A 20,404-nucleotide genomic window follows, 5' to 3' on the forward strand; every position below is an offset into this window, starting at 1 on the left:
GGGATTGCAAGGACACTATACAATGAACAATGCTCTCCACAAATGGCAGCAGGCCCTCCAAATGTACCAGTTTATAAGGCTCTCAATAAGCTCCCAAACCTCTAATTGTGACAATAAGGGCTCCAAACCCATTGGCTCAGCAAGGGCTCTAGTCCTCACCACAACACAATGATAAAGATCGGGTGATGCATCTAAGCCTCGTAGAGTAGGTGATGTCCCTTGTGTTGAGAAACCCTTCACCCGTAGTTTGCGTTTTTGTGTTTCTGTGTTTTGCGTTTATGGTTTGCAGCCCCAAAAAGGGGCACCATCCTAGACTGATTGTGCCTATTTATAGGCCACTCTCTCATTCATTCCTTACAGTTGATTCATTTAGTCCATCACCTCTTCTCTCCAGTCTCTCCACTACCCTCACACCCCTTCACGAGGACATTGCGGTTTGTGGTCCATGGCTGTCTTCATCATCTTCCTTGTGCTACAGCACCCTTATTCCCTTGTATCACATTCACTACTCCATGATTCAGAACTTCATCATTCCATTCATCAGAGTTTCTTCTCTCTTCTCTTCTCTTCTCCATGTTTACCGAGTTCACTCCGTGTTCCTCCCCGCCAACCCTACTGTCTCGCTGGTACGTCATCTTTTGACATGGTATCAAAGCTTGATCTACTCACCTAGCAACGAAGATCCTCCACTCCAGTGAAGGCAAAGACCGGTGGCGGGTTCGGCATCCACTTCTCTTCTTCTTCCGCTACATCAACATCTCGTTTTTGCAGATTTCAGGTGTTTCAGCTTGCTGCCCACACCCCATTCACGGAGGACATCTCAGCCGAAGCTTTCCATTGCTGTCTCCATTAGTTGACGCTTGATTTCCAGCCCTCTTCACGCAGTTTGGAGCTGATTTCAGTGAGGCGACTGTAATCCTGTGCAGCCCTGCTGCCGTACAGCCTGCCACATCATCACAATCATGTTGCCTATGTTTTTAGTATTTCTCTCGTGCAAGCTATTCTACCTGCGTTTTCAGTCTTTCTCTCTCCTACAAGCTGTCATGCCTGCGTTTTTAGTCTTTCTCTCTCTTGCTGCCTGCGTTTTTAGTTTTTCTCTCTCCTGTTGCCTGCGTTTTAAGTCTTTCTCTCTCCTCACTTGCGTTTTTCTACTGGTTGCAACCTCTTACTACTGGTCACATTCTCCTCCCACTAGCAGCTCACTTCCGGCCCTTCCACTATCTTTCCACCCCTTGAGGCGGACATTGCGGTTCGTGCTTCACACTACCCTCACACCTCCTGAGGCGGACATTGCAGTTCATGGTTCATGGTGGCTGACCTCTTCCTCCTTCAACAAGGCACACTGCTATCCATGGCTTCTTTACCAACAGATGTCCAGACTACTGGGTGCTCCTACTATGGCATCACCGAACACACCACCAATGCTTGCCGACTTCGACCCTTGCTCCCCACCCCCCCGGAGTATATGCGTCTTCCACTAGGCACTCCTTGTGCCACCTCTCCTTTCTGGGCCACAGAGATCGTTCTGCATCGGCTATCAGAGTACTATGCTCAAGGCAATAAGACGCATCCAATGCGCACTAAGTCCTTTCGAGCACATGGAGGATCAATTGGCGCTACAACCTCCTAGAGATCGTCGCAATGCCAGTGGCAGTCTTCTCCCACTTATTTTCAGGTACAGTGGCTTCCACGGCCTACGGATCTATAGTCTGCTCCATCGAGAGACAGTGATTGTTTGATACCATCTCCTCGTCAGTCTGCGCCTTCGAGAGACAGTGGTTGCTCGACTCCTTCCTCTTCTTCGGCTACTCAGTCTGCTCCACTGAGAGACAGCGACTATTGCCTACCTCTTGCTCATTCTAAGCCCCACCCTTCCCTACCCATGACTCATCCTGAGCCTCCTTCTTCCCCACCCTCTTCCACTCAGGTTCGAGAGGCCACTTCTGGGTGCTTTCTGGCTCCCTCTTCGGCACCCCAGATACTTTCTTCAGCACGATCGGCGGCACTTCCTTCGTCATCAGACATTTTAGAGTCTGTGATCCATGAGTTTCTAGATTCCCTATCTACTTCAGAGGGGGATGTTATTTCCTTTCCCTCAAAAGGGGCCATCTACTTCTCCTTTGACTTCAGCGGGGGCCCCTCCACCTCCCACCTCAAAGGGGGAACCTACTCCACATAAAGTTCTTCATCCATCCTCTACTTTCTTGGGGTGTCTTCGACTAGTCATCTCTTCTACTAATACCCAGGATCTTCAGGTACCACCTAGATCGGGACCTCGGAGGTTCAGTCAAATTGGTGACGAGGCCTTCGTATTCCTTCTAGCATGGATGCACGGAGCTAGTGGCTTCTCTCCTGAGGTTGTGTTTCGGGTTCTCCAGTTCACTGTCTACTGGTCGTTACTGCAGGTTTCCTTTCCGCTGGAAATCTTGGATCTTAGGGATCCTCTATATCTTCTTCCTCCTCTTCTCTTCTTGCCTTGGTCACTTGGTTAGCATGGAGCCATCTCCCAAGATCGAGTAAGGACATATCCTTATGGTTCTCGACACCACACAAAGTCCACATTCCTCCTATGCATTGCATGATTTCATCATCTTTGTACTAGGGCACTTGAGCAAGTAAACAATTTTTCCACAAGGGACACTGTCCAAGTGGCACTTACTGCAAAAGCATTCTTCAACATGTAGCATTGCATCTCCACCTCACTCTTCTCTTGTTCTCCTTTTTGGGCCTAAGAGGGGGTGTTGAGAAACCCTTCAGCGCAGTTTGCGTTTTTGTGTTTTTGCGTTTTACATTTAGGGTTTGCAGCCTCAAAAAGGAGCACCATCCTAGACTGACTGTGCCTATTTATAGGCCACTCTCTCATTTATTCCTTACGGCTGATTCATTCAGTCCATCACCTCTTCTCTCCAGCCTCTCCACTACCCTCACACCCCTTCAGGAGGACATTGGGGTTCGTGGTTCATGGCTATCTTCATCATCTTTCTTGTACTGCGGCACCCTTATTCCCTTGTATCACATTCACTCCATGATTCAAAACTTTATCATTCCATTCATCAGAGTTTCTTCTCTCTTCTCTTCTCTTCTCCATGTTTGCCGAGTTCACTCTGTGTTCCTCCCCGCCAACCCTACTGTCTTGCTGGTACGTCATCTTTTGACACCTTATTGATGGAGTGGCAACACAAACATCCCCAAATGATGATAAGAGAGCATAGCAATGAACAACTCAAAGAGAAAGAGTAGCAAAGAATAAAGTTTTTCTGTTATATAAAACTGATACCGTAGATGACTTAAGGCTTTGTCTACTTGTACGCTCCTACAAGCTCTGCTTGTGTTGAAGGATAGCATGCTTGTTTGTGTATATATATATATAGTGTTAGAGGTCACCAGCCATAGATGCCTGTGTGTGGTTTGACTTGATTTACCACTTATGCTATCTGCCCAACTATTTACTGCAGAGCAGAGAAAGCAAAAAAAGAGGCATCAAGAGGAAAAGCGCAAGGCAAAAATAAGAAAAAGGCGCCTCACAAGAGAATGGACCTGGGAAAAATCCAAAAGCGTAGGAACAACCACCAAGAGTCCAAGGCACAACCATGGAAGCTACAAAAGAGCCAAAGCGAGAAGGAGTACCTCTAAATATAAAGGCACAGCCGAAATCTTTGTAAAAGAGCGCCAAGCTCCCTCCTGTGCAATTTGTAACCATGGACGGGTGGTAGGACTAAGCTAGGAAGTTAGAGCAAAGGGAAAAAGGGCTTAGGCCACCCTACTTTATGCAAAGATACCCAATCCGAAGCAGATCCATGCCGCAATTGGTTCCAAGAGAATGAGAAACGAGAGGGATGCGCCGCTCAACCTCTCTACCCGTAGGGCATAGTCCCATTCTAGTCCTCTAAAACTACATGAATTGGGATTCTAACTTGACAATTTCGGCTGGCCATGTAAAAAGGAAATGACCGCCCAAGGGAAAAAGGGCATGTATATAAGCCAAAAAGTTAAAGGAAACTCTCATTCTTGGTGTGTGGAAAAAAGCTTCTTGCCTTCTTGTGTGTGCTTGAGTGAGGGAGTGAGGAAGTGTGAGAGAGTGAGGGAGTGAGGGAGTGAGAGTGAGGGATCGAGAAGAAGAAGCTCCCCATCTTCTCTCTTCATCTTCTTCTCTTCTCTTGTCTCGCGCACTATGGAGGATGGAGCTTGATGAAGAGGGATTAAAGTTGCTTGAGCTTACATCAAGGATCGTGGAGCTACCGGTGTGCATGGGAAAGGAGGATACTCGATCAAGCATCAAGGTAAGCTCACTACACCCCATAGGTAGGGAGAGCGCGTCGGCTATGTGAGAGGCAGCCATGGCCACTCGGCTTGAAAAACTTGACCAATAAGCAGTCCATAGGTCTTGAGGGTTGAGCGAGAGAGCTCCCTTCATTTTGGTTTCCTTGCCGGGACAAACAGATTCGAGCCTTGAGCGCCGCACGCTTCGAATCAAGCATCGAAGTAGGGGTTCATCCCTAAATCGGTGCTTGAGGTATGAAGGAGATTCAAGCATTTTAATCTTCGAAACAAGTATTTTGGGTTTCTGATGTGTAGATGAGTAGGTTAATTCAGTGTCTTGTGATTTTTGTTTGCATTAAGATAGGATATGACCAAAAGATTGTGAGAAAACAGTAGGGTTTTGCTACTATAAGCAGGGCACTAGGAAAAGGGCTGGAAAAAGATGAGCTTTCACGCCTAATGACTAAGAAGGGTGAGTTGGGAGGTAAGGACTGAGTGGGGCAGGATCCTAAAGCCCCAAGGATAGGGGGAAAGAGCTCATTTCTGCACACTGAGAGTGAAAGAGAGAGCTTGAGAGAGAGAGAGAAAGAATTACACGTCAAAGAAGAGATCACACCCATTGATTCGAAGTTTTCCGGCCACACCAAGTAGATACAAACCTTTCTTGTTGTGTATTTAATTGATCTGGAAAGTCTCAAGCTGTGTCGTGAGCTACAAGAGCTAGAACGATTGATCGCACTATGAACTATTTTTCTACCAATACGATCGGACCAACCCACAAGGGTCCGACTCTCAAAGTCGGATAGTCGGACCATCCAACTGGTCCAGTTGGACCACCCATCAATCGGACCCACATGGTCCGATCAGACCCAGACCCCACGTCCAATCAAACACTCGCCTCGATCGAGCCACCCGGTCCGATCGGACCAAAAACCGTAGTCAGACCCACACCATAGTCGGACAAAACTTCAATCGGACCCAAAAAAACTCAAGTCGGACTAGCCTGGTCCGATCGGACACTCCAGTCACAGACCATCCGACTCCCAGGATCAAACCGAACTGTCCAATTCAGGGAATCGGACTAGTTGGGCAAAAGACAAAAAACTAGGAATAGGACCACCTCTTCAAGTTAGGACCAATTGGGGCACATTCCCAAATATCCTTAGATGCCCAATCTGACTCGCAAAAGCTAAAAACAGAGAAAACCGCGACTTTACGGCCTAGAAGCGACCTCTAGCAGCCTGGCCAAGAGACCGACTTGACTTAGAGCCAATAATCGACCTTTATATGGTAACCCAGCCTTGATAGAGCATAGAGGAAGCAGCATAGACCCCGGACAATCCTTAGGAGTGACCAAAGACTGTGCTTAGAACCATACTAGGTCTTAGACAAGCCCAGGGGGTAGCCATACTTGTATGATTATTTTGTTTTGTTTGCGCACCCCACAGTGATTTCTTTTACACAAGTATACCAAACAAATGGAAAGCCTGATTTTGCACTGTGCACACAAGGCACCAGCACTGAGTGCACATAAGTTGAGGATTGTTTTCAATAACAAGGAACACACTCAGATGTAATAACTTAAAGGAACCCACCAATAGGAGGAGACCCCAAAACATAGTCGGGTGCCTCAAAGTCCCATTGATAGGATCTTCGAAGACGACGACAGGACTAAAAGGACAACAAGATTGAGGACAAACCACTACCAAATCTACTCGGATTGATAAACAACCTCGTGGAGCGGAAAGGAGAAACGATGTCAGGAGCAAACACAAACCAAGGAAAGGATCAACTCGACTTGGGTGAATTCCCATCGCGGTTTAGGACATGGTCTAGGAGTACGACCTGCTAACTAGGATAGTAATCCACGATAGGCCAGTAGAGGAGGTAGTGGAAAGCCTAGAGGAGGAGAGGAAGGCAGTTAGAAAAGCGCTACAAGGCATAGCCGCCTACAACCATGAGCAGAGAGCTAGAAAGCTGCAACAAGACATAGATGTGCACGAAGCTCGACGCGTGCTAGCATTAGCCGATCGAAGCAAGGCAGAACCAAATGCCGAGAGAGAGAGGGCACCCGAGACTGACCTCACGCTGAGCGAGCTTGTGACCAAGCGGCTCATGGACAACACTGCTGCCGAACAAAGTGCAACAACACTAGCAACCTCGCTACTCTCAGGCCTAGGAATTACTCAAGGGGCGAAGAGCCAATCGAAAATCCCTATAGCAACTAAGCAGTTGGACAAGTATCAACCTAGTAGCGACCCGTACAGCTTCATGGAGCAGTTCGAGCAAGTTTGCGAGGCCAACAGTCTCATGGACCTTACTCAAAGCTCCCAGGCTTTTGGGATTTGCTTAGGCAATAAAGGTAGAACATGGTACACCAGCTTAGACGCGACAGAGCGAGCAAACTTTGCCCGACTAAAAGATCTCTTCATAAAGAGATTCTCGGAAGTAGGGTACTCCGACAACCTCATAGTCCGACTGATGAACATCAGTCAAAGGGACGAGGACAAGAGACTACGTCACTCATGTGCGCAGCCTCTTCAAGAGAATCCCCACGAACGAGCAACCCAATGAAAGAGCTGTCTCCACCGTATTCATAAACGGAATCCGCAGCCAGGAATTGTACAAAGCCTTAGCAAGCAACTCCAACTTGCAGCGAGACGTGCTAGCTAGGGTCTTTAACGAAGCAATTAGGGTGGATGACCAGCTAAGAGAGAGGAGCTCTTGAAACTCGAACCGCGATAACCGCGATAACTCTAGTCAGAGAACCTCGGAGAGAACCACAACCTCTAGCGAGAGGTCAGCCCCTAGCATGCAGAACATGGGGAAGAATATAGATCAAGGCCAAGAGCTAGCTAAGGTGAGGATGGAGCTAGCACAACTACAGGAATTGGTGAGGAAACCAGCGCAACCGCACGTCCAATGTGTGCATTGTGGTGGCAACCACCTCCCAATCGAGTACCAGGAACCTAGATCTAGGCCTTGCGCCAATTGTGGTAGGTTTGGCCATAATGACATGCACTATAGGTTGCCTAGGAGATTCCCCTATGTCGAACAGTACAATCGGTCGTACCTAGGGAGTAGAGACCGCCAAATTTCTTTGGAAGAGGAGCTCAACTGGCGCTCCCAGCACCAAATGACGCGAAACCAGCCATCCCTAGGATAGAGATCAACCCAACAAGCATACCCAGGCCACTAGGACGCTACATAACCCATCCACCGAGTGATGCTCCAATCCATTACATGGAGAAGCCTAACAAAGACGAAGCCTACATAAACCATTACGTCTCGTACGACAAAGAGAGCAATCTAGTCCTGATGGACTATTGACCAGTACCGGTGATGGCGTTAGGTAGAGGTAGAGGCAGAGGATTCGCAAGGCCGACCCACGATCCAATCTCGTGTTGGACTTGCGGTCACCCACGCCATATCTCATCACGCTGTCTAGAGAGGGAACAAGCAAATGCTCTAGGCTTAGGGAAACCCACTTGTCAAAACCACTAGGTTCAATGTCACTCTAGCTAACGGAATGAAAGTAAAGCCATTCGAAGTCCTGAAGAATTGGCCGGTGAAGATTGCGGGTGTCCAGTTCTCTATGAACTTCATCCTCATGAAGGAAGTGGACTACGACATTCTACTAGGTCAACCCTGGTCGAGGAATGCTCCAGTCAATTGAAGACTAGGGCAATGGTCTAATCTTCCTAGGAAACTGAATGGAAGCAGTAAAGGTCAAGACGGACACTTGGAAGACGACCCTTGTCGACCTAGATGCCATCTCTACCATGCTTAGGGGTGACGCACCCGTAAGGAAGTCTTACGGGCCTTTGACAAAATACATCCCTTGTCCTAAGGACGAGCCGGATTGGATGCACGTCCTGGCGACCATAGATCTTCCATTCTCAAACGAAGAAGAGACGTACAAAAAGGCCACTAAAACTACGAGTGTGCCACAGGAGCCCTCAATGCCACTCTACATGTTGGCTAGGAGCCCAAGTGGCCAACCGAGGCCTATCTCTTTCCATAACCCTAGCAACAAGTTAGAGCTTCATGAGATCTTAGAATACCTAACAGGCAGATTGGCTAGCAACCCCGCTGCTAATCTCAAACCCCTCAGAGATCTATTGGACGAGCCTAAGTGAAAATGGACTAAGGTGCACGATCTGAACTTACTGTACAATTGGGCCATAGTCACCGACGAAGGACAGGCTAGAGACGAGAGTCTAGGGGATGACGAGCAATCAGAAGGAGCTAATTCCGATGATGAGTACGAGGACTGTCACTCCATTAGTGAGAAAGCACGACGGAAGATGTGGTTTGACAAGCACGTCAAAAAACACGACTTTAAGAAGGGAGACCTTGTTTTGCCCTACTTGGTAAAGGGCCACAAGCAGAAAATGAAATTCCGAGGATTAGAACCTTTCCGAATGCACACCATTAGTAGAACGAGCAACGTAGAACTTGAAACCCTTGAAGGTGAGGGCATAATATTCTTTAATGGTAGTCGCATGAAGAAGTACTACCCTCCCACACATCCACTATATGAGCTCCCCATGCTAGAAGCCCCTGTCAATGTCCGCGTAGCCACCATCACCGAAATAGAGGACGAGGATGAGGAGGTAGTAGCACCAGCATACCTACGCATCACAGCCACCGCCCAGTGCATGCACGCATTTGATGCCTTGATCGATGAGGGAGCTGACTTCAATGTCTTGACTTACGCTCATTGGATCCTCATTGGTCAGCCACAGTTACAGCCCACCAACGCTAAACTCAGCCCATTCGAGGGAAAGTCATATACACTCCTAGGAAAGTACAAGATTGCAATCTCTATCGAGTCTGAAAGCCTACCAGTCATCCTCTATGTATTGCCAAATATGAAGGATGTAGGTCAAGAATCACTGTTAAGACGCACTTTCAAGAAGCAAGCACACTGCAACGTGGACTATGATCTACAGCGTATTCACCTTTCCATTAGCAATGTTCGAATCGTGACAACTTTTAGCAAGGGCAGCAAGGCTCCACCAAAGCTTGCTATGCCACCAATAGAGCTACCTAGGACCAAGCCTAAGGAAGGGGGTCGTGAGTCATCACAACCCATCCAGACTACAAAACCACCGCCAACTAAGGCCATCCCCAAAGCCATAGAGCCCACGCTTAAATGGGTGCCAAGGCACCAAAAGCGACCTACTCATAGCAAGCAAACATAGTCCCACAAGGCTAACAACTATCATTCGAAACCTAAGAGACCGACCCGACGCTATCGACATAGGCGCACAATCAAGCTGCGACAAATCCCCAAAGATATATTGCGAGCCCAAGGATACTACAAAGGCAACACATGGATATGGGTGCCCAAGAAGGGAAATCCTAGAAGCATAGCCCAACCATGACCATCGCTTACCACCCCACCCCCAGGCAGCCCTACTCTCGCTAAGGCAGTGAACACCCAAGAAACCCGAGTTGCAAAGCCTATAGAACCCACGACAATTGCGGTCAAAAAACCCCAACCAATCTATCGAACAATGCAACAGCCTAATACCTCGGAATCATCTAAGTCCAGAGAGCTTGGCACCCCAATGGCTGCGCAAGAGGAAGGCAACGCACCATCTGTGCCACTGGAGCCACCCTCAGAACCCCAAAGCAACATTGGACACAAGGATCAGACTACGGAGTTACCCTTAGATACACCACTATCTAGTCCGCTACCCCTCGAACCATCACTATCTAGCTCAATTCCACCCCAACCACCAAGGTCTTAGGCCTTCCTACAGCACCCCAAAGCAGCATTGGACACACGGATCTGACTACGGAGTTACCCTCAGATACACCACTGTCTAGTCCACTACCCCTCGAACCATCACTGTCTAGCTCAATTCCACCCCAACCACCAGCAGGTCTTAGGCCTTCCTACATGAGTGACGTTCATTTCTATCGGTCGCCAAGGACCTTGCTGAGAATATGGGAGATGACTTGGTGACTTGCATCAAGCTCTTGGATAACACCTTTACCACATTCGCTAGGAGCTATAAAAGACTTGACCTCGGCTTGCTTGATGAACCCCTTGCCTCTGATGTTCGTTCTTTATCCTACACTTGGGAAGAATACGAGTTCATGGCCGTCAAATTCCCCAAGGTCATAAGGGAGTTGATTGATAATGGTGAAATCTCAAAAGAGCACCCGCTCATCAAACGGCTAATCACATCATACTGCAAGCCCCAAAGGCCTGTGTCACCTGTTGAGCTTGAGGAGCTCACTCGCCTCGCCGACTCTAACTCATTCTTTTTACAAAAATGGTGTAACCTACACCTCCAATGGGAGAAATGGGGTTTCCAAGTAATGATTAATGTTGAGCAACGACGTGCGATTGAAACAACCAAGTATGACCCAACTTACGTAGCACCAACCTCTTTCAGGGTCTTGGCCATCACTCAAAACAAACACCTAGACGACCAGGTCTTGGCCCACCCTTACATTGATCGCATCCTTACAGAGAAGGAGCTACATGTGGCTAGCCGCATTAACTCAGGTGACTTCCTAACCGATGTCCTAACTTACATTACCCAAGTATGCATTAGTCCTCGTAATCTCGATTGTCATGCCCACTTGAAATACAACCCTGATTTTTACAATTGGCTTATGCCAAAGTAGATAGCACCATACTATGCTCAAATGCCTTGCCTCTCCCATGTCAAATCCTAGGAAGGATTCTCATCATTTCCCAAGGGAGAAGGGGGTAAGGTGGTTAAGAAAACATAGGCAAGAAGGAAACAAAAAGCCTTAATCAAAGTTAAAAGCAAGAAAGAATAAAAAAAGGGTTGGAAAGAAAATGTCAAAAATGTTTTGGAATGAATAGCCTGCTGTTAGAACATTTCGTGTCTCTAATTCAGCTTGTGGAAGAAAAATCAATTTCCTACTTACCAAAAAGCCACATGAGGAAGACTAATGTTGGACTTTGGTAAATGACAGGTATCCACAATGGCAGGCCAAGATAAAGGTGGCAAGCTCCCTTTCACGGAAAAAGAGCAAACTAGATACGGCCTAAGTGTAGAAACAAGGGGCTTCAATCAATTCACCTTCAAGTACATGCTAAACTTGGACAAAGCTGTCGTGGAAGAGGCGGCTGTAAAGCAACTGGTGGACAAGTGTGCCCTCTGGAAGTACATGGAGAAAGTAGGGCAAGCGGTAGACTACGGCATGTGCGCAAAATTCTTGAGGAGCTTTGATGATGCAAGGAACTGCAGCACAGTAATTGTCAGAACAAGAGAAGAAAAATGTCAAGTGGAGGTACCCCTAAGTGTTGCAATGGTGAAGAAGGCCCTAGGTTTAGCCCCCAAGAAAGAAAAACGCCATCGAAGAGACGTGTACGTAATGCTGGGTGTGAATAAGAATGTTGTGCACATGGTGGACGAGATAAGCATGGCAGACATCCCAAATCCAAAAGTAAGGATGCAAGCAAAGATGGCCCATGCTCTCTTCTTAGGACAGAGGTACAACGCGTTGATGAACAGGATTGGCGTGCCACTGCTGTAGAGCATAGCCGCAGGGTCCATTGAAGAAGTGGACTGGAACGGGTTTGTCTTAAAAACCATCAAGAACTTAGCCACAGTCCTAGCCATGAGTACAACACCAGCAAAAAGGGAAATCCCCAGCCTCAACGACCAGATCAGCACGTAAGAAGCCTACCACCAAGGCCTCCACAATCAGATTTGGCAGGGTCTTGACAGCAATCATCCAAGAAGTAATAAAGGAGGTAGAAGGAGTTGAGGAAGAAGTGGGAGAGACACCCCATCAGTCACCTCGCCCTGACGTAGAGCAATCAAGCGAGCGAACCATTAGTGACTGGGGAGAGCAGGAGGTGCAGACAACTCAGAAGGAGGCCAGGGCACAAGAGAAAAAGAATGCCACAAAACCCCAGCAACAAAGGAGGGAGGAGATGATGAAAGAAGAACGGGCACAACTAAAAAGAGCCCAAAAAGAATCCAAAAGGGTGGAAGAAGAACGAAAGAGGAAAGAGGAGGAAGAAATAAAGAAGGCGAGAGAGGAATCACACAAAGCCGAGGAGGAGAGAAAAAGAAGAGCAGAAGAGGCTGAGGAGTTGAGAAGAAAGGAGGATGAAGACATGACCAAGGCCATGCACAGGTCTGTAGAGGAGACCCATGATACCGAAGAAATGGCCACCTTGAGCCCATGGCACGAAGGAGGCTCAAGAGAAGGAGGATTGCTTAAGGGAGAGGTTAGAAGATGAAGCCCAAGACCTAATGACCAAGCAGCGGGGGCCACAAGTTGCTCATCCAACAATACACAGCTCCAGCAATGAATGGCACGCGTGGAGGAAATGAATGCAGAACTACAGAAGAACCAATGGGAAATCGACCAGGCATCAAAAGAACAACACCAAGAACAAGAAGATGCCATGGTATTCTGGCTATGGTTAGCAATGGAGGAGCAAGGGAAACTAGAGAGGGAAATAGAAATCATAGCGAAAGAGAAGGAAGAGACCATAGACAAAGCTACCAGAAGCCTACAAGACAACCTGGAAAACGCCCAGCAGGAGGTGGAGACACTGATGGCCATGGCCATGACTGAAAGAAGACTGCGCAGCTAGAAAGTCATGCACAAATTACTGAAGATCTATCAGAAAGGCTCGCAGAAGCCCACCAGCAGTTCACCGTGGCTGAGCAAGATAGAAGGATAGCAGAAGATCCCTAGTCCAACCCATGATGGAACAAGACACCAAGGAAGAGCCGAACTTTGAGCAGGAATTCGAAGAAGAACCGCAAACCAGAGAGCCCAGTCCGCCCTTGCCTGACCTACCCCAAAAAGAGCCAGAGGGTGCCCAAGTCCCCGAACACATCATTGCTACCAAAAGAAGAAGACGAGAACTCGTGAAGCAAGCCCAACAAAGAGCGCAAGCACGGCCACGGCAACTTCCTAACGAGCCCATGCCACTACGCGAGGGTCACCATCCCGTCAACTGGCTGCAAGAGCTAACCATCTAGCAACAGCAGAAACTCCAATCCTGACCCTTCAGGTTCATCTTCCTGACAAGCCCATGCCACTACGTGAGGGTCACCATCCCGTCAATTGGCTACAAGAGCTAACCATTTGGCAACAGCATGAACTCCAATCCCAACCCTTTGAGTTCTCCTTCCTCTACGTACGAGCCTTGGAACAAGTCCTACCTTTGGATGTGGTGGAAAGGATCATTCGCGTAGGCAACACCTTAGCAAACTGATAGGTCGAGGAGCAGAGCATCGTAATCATGCAATGGAGGCGAGAGCCCGCGGATTACCGGCAGGACAAGGTCTATCAGGTCCCAAAGGCCGTTCGAGGCTACGAGGCACAACCAAAGTGGCGGAGGAGAATTTGGGATACCAATTTTGTTGCATGAATGGCCTACCTAAGGAATGGAATGATCCTATCTACATGCCCTACCTGCACAGATATGGAGTAGATTATGACAGAAATGTGCATGGAAGATACAACTTTCCAAAGATCTACAACGTCAACGTAGAGACTCCCAAGGGATGCATGCTTTTTCAAAGCAGGGGACTTGAGCCCATCCATCAACCGCTTCCTCAAGGATTTCTCTTCGTGCCCAGGTCCTGCATTTATAACTACATGTAACTATCTTAGGACCATTAGGTTTTTATTTAAGTAAAAGCCAGCAGCTGAGAAAGCCCACCTTCCCCCACTCTTTTTTGACATTAACTTAGGAATAGATAGCTACCCTATGGCTAGGCTCATGATGAGGGCAACCTTGCTTCCATGTTTTTGTATGAAGATCCTTGAGAACATGAGCGATAGCCACTTTACGAGGTGCAATCATCCTTTCTTGTCAACCACACCTCTAAATGTAAAGGCTAGGATGAAGCTTGACGGAGAGGGATTGAGGTTGCTCGAGCTTGCATCGAGGATCATAGAGCTACCGGTGTGCACAGGAGGGAGGGTACTCGATCGGGCGTCAAGGTAAGCTCACTACACCCCAAAGGTAGGGAGAGCGCACGACTATGTGAGAGGTAGCCATGGCCGCTTGGCTTGAAACGCTTGACCAATAAGCGGTCTGTAGGTCTCGGGGGTTGAGCGAGAGAGCTCCCTTCACCAACCCACCAACTACCACCCATCTACATTGACATATGGTATTCCAAGGAATATTCCATATACTATCAATCTAGGACAGATCCCCACATTGCCTCATGGAGACACTCGAGTTAGAACCAATCCCAAACCGCATGGATGAGGTTCACCTTCACCACCCCTTGCAAGGTGCCTTGGAGTGTATACTCCACCAATCTTCATTAATTGTTTCTCACTTGACCCAATGTTCAAGTCCACATAGGCATCTCATTATTCACCTAGTCTACAAGCTTAGACCCTTCCAATTGCTAAATTGGAAACCCTACTAACGTCCAAAACCTATCACAGCTTCTCCTCATTTGGGGTCCTTGCAGCATTAGACACTTGGAGCATAGTTGTGTAACTAAGAGGTAGGCATATGAGTGATCAACAACAGGTGATGCAAACTAGGCCAACATCATGCAAGGAGAATCTTGCAAGCGCCCTCCAAACCAGCCAGGTCTCCTAATGCTTAACATATCTCCACGCACTACACATGAGAAACCCCATTTGGTTGCAATTGTGCCACCAGCTCCTGCCGATTGCTTGCCCACCATAGACAATCAGCCACACAAAGAAGGATACATTCTTCATAGTGAGCTGCCCCACAAGGGATTTGGTGATCCCTAGGCAAAAACACTAATCATAAATTATGTATAAATCTGGATTTGTGACTAAGCTAGTTTGTCCTTGTTGATTCCTAGTCTTGTCTTATTGCTATTTTGCAAGCATTGCTGCAGGGGGGGTGGTTTGGTGTGTGTGTGGTGTGTCCATTGCAGGTGACCATCTCTCTCTCTCTCATGCCCTACCTACCAAGATGGAGTATTGAGTGCATGCTTCATTGGTTGAATGGGGGATGATATTGGAATAAAACAAAAGGAGTCATGTCATTAGGAACAACCATCACTTTTTGTTAAAATACCCCAGTGCATTCACGTAATCTCAAGCTAATGGTCTGATGGAATATCTGGTAGAGGTCATGATATTTTTGTCGAGTTTCTCTGTTGTTGTAAATGTTATGCTATTTTTGTTGAAAATTTTAAGTCTCTCTTCTGTGCAACTATTTGTAACCCATTTACAATGTAAGAACAAGCTTGGGTGCTGATTTTCAAGCAGTCATAGACACATTCCGGATGTGCTGAAGTGTGGATGGAGATGCACATCTGACCATGTCCCTTTAGGTTAGGACCTACCTACCAACATTAAGTAATACAAAATTTGGTGTCTCATTGTGATCACAATCAGTTTGGCACAAAACACCAATGTGAATCATACAAGGCCAATCTTGAGATCCATTGAAAATGTTGATAGAGGCGTATTTATAATAAGAACCAAACCTCTCTTTTGTGGCAATTATTTGTAACCCATCTACTGACTAAGCACAAGTTTGGGTCATTCTTTCCATTGCATATAGCAGATGTGCTGAAGTATGGACACAGACACTGGATCCAGAGGACACCTTGCAGGGGGACATCATGGGTAGCTAGGAGAAGCAGCCTGATGGATGATGGGTAGTCACCTAGTGGACAGGTCAAAAGGGTAAATGGCAGCAAGCAGAAGCACTTAGCCCCAAAGAGCTCCTATCATGCAGCTTAAACAGCATTGGCCATTTGAAGACCTAAAATAACAAACGCACAACATTAATTTTAAGAAAGCAGTAACTCAAAGACCTAAAGTAAGAAAAAAGACACTAATATAAAGACGGCATTGATTCAAAGAACTAAAATAACATGGAGGAGAACAACCCAATTTCAGATGTTATCATGCATAGGATAATGTTTGCAGAAGATCAATTAGACAAGAAGGTCAAATTTCAGTTCAGCCAGGTCTGATAAGAAAGACACTCTAGAAAGACTCGTTCACTTGCCAAGTACCTGTGCATTGTTAAACAATTCTTACAGACTTACCAAAAAATGAAGGACAAGCCAAGCACCAGGGCTTTCAATACCGGTACAGCTGTGAGCACCCACTGCAGATTGCTTGTCTGCAAATACAACATTATTGTCAGTGCAAGCCCACCAAACCCTGACTAGAAAATAAATGAGGCAGGCTTTCCTCCCTCCCTTTCACTCTCTTCCCCCCCTCTAACACAACCCCCCTTTTTGGAGTTTCTCTCATATTTTCTGTATTCTTTATGTTATCTGAGCAGTGGGCCACTGGACTATCCACCTGCAAGCTTGGGTTCAAATCTCCTTTTTCATTCCCATTTCTATATGAACATAACAAATGAGCTGGAGACCTTCTTGTCAGCATGCATTCATCCTACCAACTGAGTTAAACTTATTTGGTCCGCCCCCCCCACCCGGTGCACCACGGCCCCCCCGGACCCCATCTGCGCCCAAAGCCACAAAAATAAAGGCTGTTGAGAATAACTAGATTGTGCAAGTGGCCATCTAGCCAGCATGCAAAGTCTTTTATACACACCTAATAGCAGAAAAATGGAACTCGGCGACTCACTGAACCCTCGTCTGAGATAGAAAGCATCATGCATAAACAGTGCCAGAGATCAAGCAAAGACCTCAAGCATGGAACAGCCATATCAACTCATAACAACCCTGCCGATATCACAGAGGCCACTTACCACAATCATAAGCATCTAATGTGACCAATATGACCATGATGCTAGATGTTGCAACTGTAGTCTGTCATCCCTTTGCAGTGTCACTAAATGCCACACCACCCAGGGATAGACAAATGAATGAGATCCAGTCTCCACACATGTAATGCAAAAGACTCAGCAGCCACAAACAATCTTGTGTCACCATACTATGTTGCACGTAGGTAGGCCTCCATTAAAGAACTCCCTAGACAAAGACCTTACCTGATATGACCACTTGTGCACGCAGGAAAGCACATAGAATCAACTCACAATATTTGCTGCCCAAGAATGCAAGGAATTGGATGTATTTGACATTCATAACCCCCCCTAACATTTAGGCCTAAATCAAGTGCCCAAGAATGAATGAGCAATTGGATGTGTTTGATATTCATAAAGGATCCCAATGTATAGGCCTAAATCAAGTGAAACGTCCATAAATTATTTTTGTTGCTTAGAATTTAAGTTGTTATTTATTTGCTTACATAGAATTAGTTAGAACTTTGAATTTAGAGTGCAATCTATGGCAAGGAGATCCATTGTTGCTTGCCTGTATTGAGAAACAAACATTGGGCATTCGGTATAGTACTGCAGTCCACACAGAGGCACAGGGTCAATGTTCAGTGGATCATGCTGAATTTCTTTCTTGCTTGTGAGGAAACATTGAATGCCATCCTTTGGGCTATTCTATAACTTGGAAACTATATATGGAAGCATGTCACTTCAGCAATCATTGGCTGACATTAAATCACACACAAAGCTTTATCATTTGACAAAGCAGGGTATCCAGCTCAAGCAGAATGTTGTGAGGATATTGTGGATGATGACAGTTATGCACTCATTTGTCCATAGAGAGTTGGTGGAGCTGGTTTTCCAGTTAATGAAAGTGATGACTGGAACATAATCACTCTGCGACAAATCACAGCCACAAGAGCACATTACGTCTGCTTTTATTCAAGAGCATGCCAATCACCTGTGTCTCCTGACTAGCCATTGAAATGATGGGCATGTTGAGTATTTTGGGCTTGTGTCCTTTCCTTTTCTGCCATGAATCCTTCTAGTAATCAGTGTATGTTTGCAAATTTCTTGTAGATTCCATGTGTTACCTTAGTTGTGTTCCCAATGGTCATGCACATATTTTTACGATATAAATGTGGCACACATTACTCATAAAATTATTTGTGTGCAAAAGCAAACATGCATCACAATAGTGCAGCCAAAAAGCCTAATTGCAGAATGTGATTTCTGTCAACATTTGCATATACAAAAGCACTGAGAGATTGGTTGCATATAAACTCATAGAACAGGGTACAATAAGGCTCCATATTAAGACTAGTAAAGCATTTGTATCCAAAGGTCAATAGAACCTATGGAAATCTGTAACATCATTCATATCCCCACAGAAATGCACACATAAGGTGCGTAATGTGGTAGATCTTTGTTTTTGATAGCTTACGTTGCAACATGCCAACCTTGAAATGACAATATGGACCATTGCTTCTTTGATACATTAGAGACATGGGTGGTATGATTCAAAAGTTGAGAGGTTCATGTGTAACCTTATCCATGCACAAATACAACATACAGACATGAGTTGAGAGCCTGAAACTAACTAGTGGGGGGGAAAAAGCAGCTATACTAAAGGCAAACAGAAGACTGTAGAGGGAGGAGCTAGCACATCACCTGCCACTGCCTCTTGGTCCAAGTGTTCAATGTCCAGATACCGACCAAGACGAGCCAAACCATGAGAAGCCCAAAGTACACAAAAGGGAGAGTCTTGTAGGATTCCTGCCATTCGCTTCCATTTGCCACAACTGACTTGTGGCCATGATCAATGGCAGCATCCATGTAATACTGCTGTCTTCTCCTTGAGAAACCCAAAATAATGTAAGACTCTTAATTCCGTTCTGTGAGAAACCCCAAAATATGTGATACTTGTGCCTTCTCTTTGAGAATCCCAAAATATGTAAGACTTCTATCTGTTATTTGAGAGACCCAATTATGTAATACTTGCGCCCTCTCTTTGAGAAACCACAACATGTAAGACTCCTATCTGTTCACATACCCAAATTATGTGATACTTGTGCTTCTGTTTGAGAGAACCAAAGTATGGAAGCCTTTCTATTTGTTCTTTGAGAGACCAATACTCCTGTCTCCTCTTTGAGAATGCCAAAATGTGTCTGCCTCCTGTTTCAAAACCCAAACTGGACCAAAGCAACTCAGTCTTCGGACCTTCAATTTAATGGGCTCTTCAGCAAGTACACCATCTCTATCCAGCTTACATTATTCAAGCATCCAGGAAATTCAATGCCCAGCTACGAATTCCCACCAAGGGGATGGTCTGGCCCATAACCACACAAGATTCCTGTCTACACTGATGATCAGTTGTAGCTTTCTATCGGAATGATACTTCAATTTGGCATTTATATCTGCACTGATGATCAATTGTATCTTTCTGTTGGAAAATACTTCAATTGGAAAATTTTATCTGCACTAATGGTCAATTGTATCCCTCTATCGGAATGATACATCAATTGGATTGCAGCAACTCTTGCAAAAAGATTCAGTATTGGGTTGCGACAAGTCTTGCAAAAGAGTGAAAGGAAACAGAGGAGCCCTTTCTCATTGCCGAACAGTTTGCATCAGAAGATAAATGCGGCCATCCCCATGTTAACCGATCAATCATCAATTCGACAGCCCGTAATATCTCATTAAGTGGAGTTAATCCGGAATTGTGCAACGAAAAGAGAGAGAGAATGCAGAAAAGGCGGTAGTAGCACAGGAACTAGAACAGCAGAAAGGGGAGACGAAGAGAGAGAGACTTATGGGATTTCCACTTCAACAGGAGAGAGAGAGAGAGAGAGAGAATGGGGGTGTCTAACTGTTCTCTTCCCCCTCCGGTTTCCTTTTTAGAACGTCGGAGTGAGAAAGCCATGACTTAACGGACAACCAGAGTCCATGTCGTGGGACCTCGGCACTTCCTTTAAGAAAACACAAACAACTAGAAAACCAGAAGAAAGAAATCAGCCAATTGGACCCGCCCAAAAAGCTGCGTGCTTATGTCGATTTTGCACCTGGACAGGAAGCCATGCAAATACCCTTTATTAGTGCAACTTCACATGAATTGCACCATTTGCGAGATAAAGGGGCAGAAAATGTAATGGCCCCATGTCTGGTGGCATTTGTTTTCTTACATATTGCCTACAGCTGCCCTTTGGTTTTTGTTCAAGGCCCCCTATTGTCTAGATCTCCGGCTCTTTTTGCAACAACGAATAGTTGTTTGATACATATACCAAAATCTAATCAAGATCATCCATTTTTTTCTACCTTGTCCATTGAGCTTGTGACAATATGCCCTAAAGCGATGAAGTCATCATCTATTGTTGGTCTTGAATACAGCAAGGGGTTGAAGTCATCATCCATTGTTGGTCT

At 46.2% G+C, this 20,404-nt stretch overlaps 1 protein-coding gene across 3 annotated transcripts in view; it reads right to left on the reverse strand.

Annotated features, from left to right (window-relative positions):
- The window catches only part of LOC148036030 (uncharacterized), a 52,361-nt gene extending 32,474 nt beyond the window's left edge, over window positions 1-19,887 (reverse strand). The window contains exons 1-2 of one of the 3 annotated variants that reach the window (XM_087678036.1): window positions 18,656-19,880; window positions 16,284-16,360 (exon numbers count right to left, since the gene is read on the reverse strand). In XM_087678036.1, coding sequence (XP_087534162.1) covers window positions 16,284-16,360; window positions 18,656-18,820 — 242 coding nt within the window. In that variant the 5' untranslated portion in view covers window positions 18,821-19,880. Of the gene's footprint in view, window positions 1-16,283; window positions 16,361-18,655 lie in introns of all 3 variants that reach the window. The other 2 variants (XM_087678037.1, XM_087678038.1) reach the window with 2 other exon arrangements.
- Between the last annotated feature and the right edge of the window lie 517 nt (window positions 19,888-20,404).

Source organism: Lygodium microphyllum, chromosome 5, assembly GCF_053477565.2.
Source record: "Lygodium microphyllum isolate KBCC chromosome 5, Lygodium_microphyllum_v1.1.10, whole genome shotgun sequence".
Classification (NCBI taxonomy): Eukaryota; Viridiplantae; Streptophyta; class Polypodiopsida; order Schizaeales; family Lygodiaceae; genus Lygodium; species Lygodium microphyllum.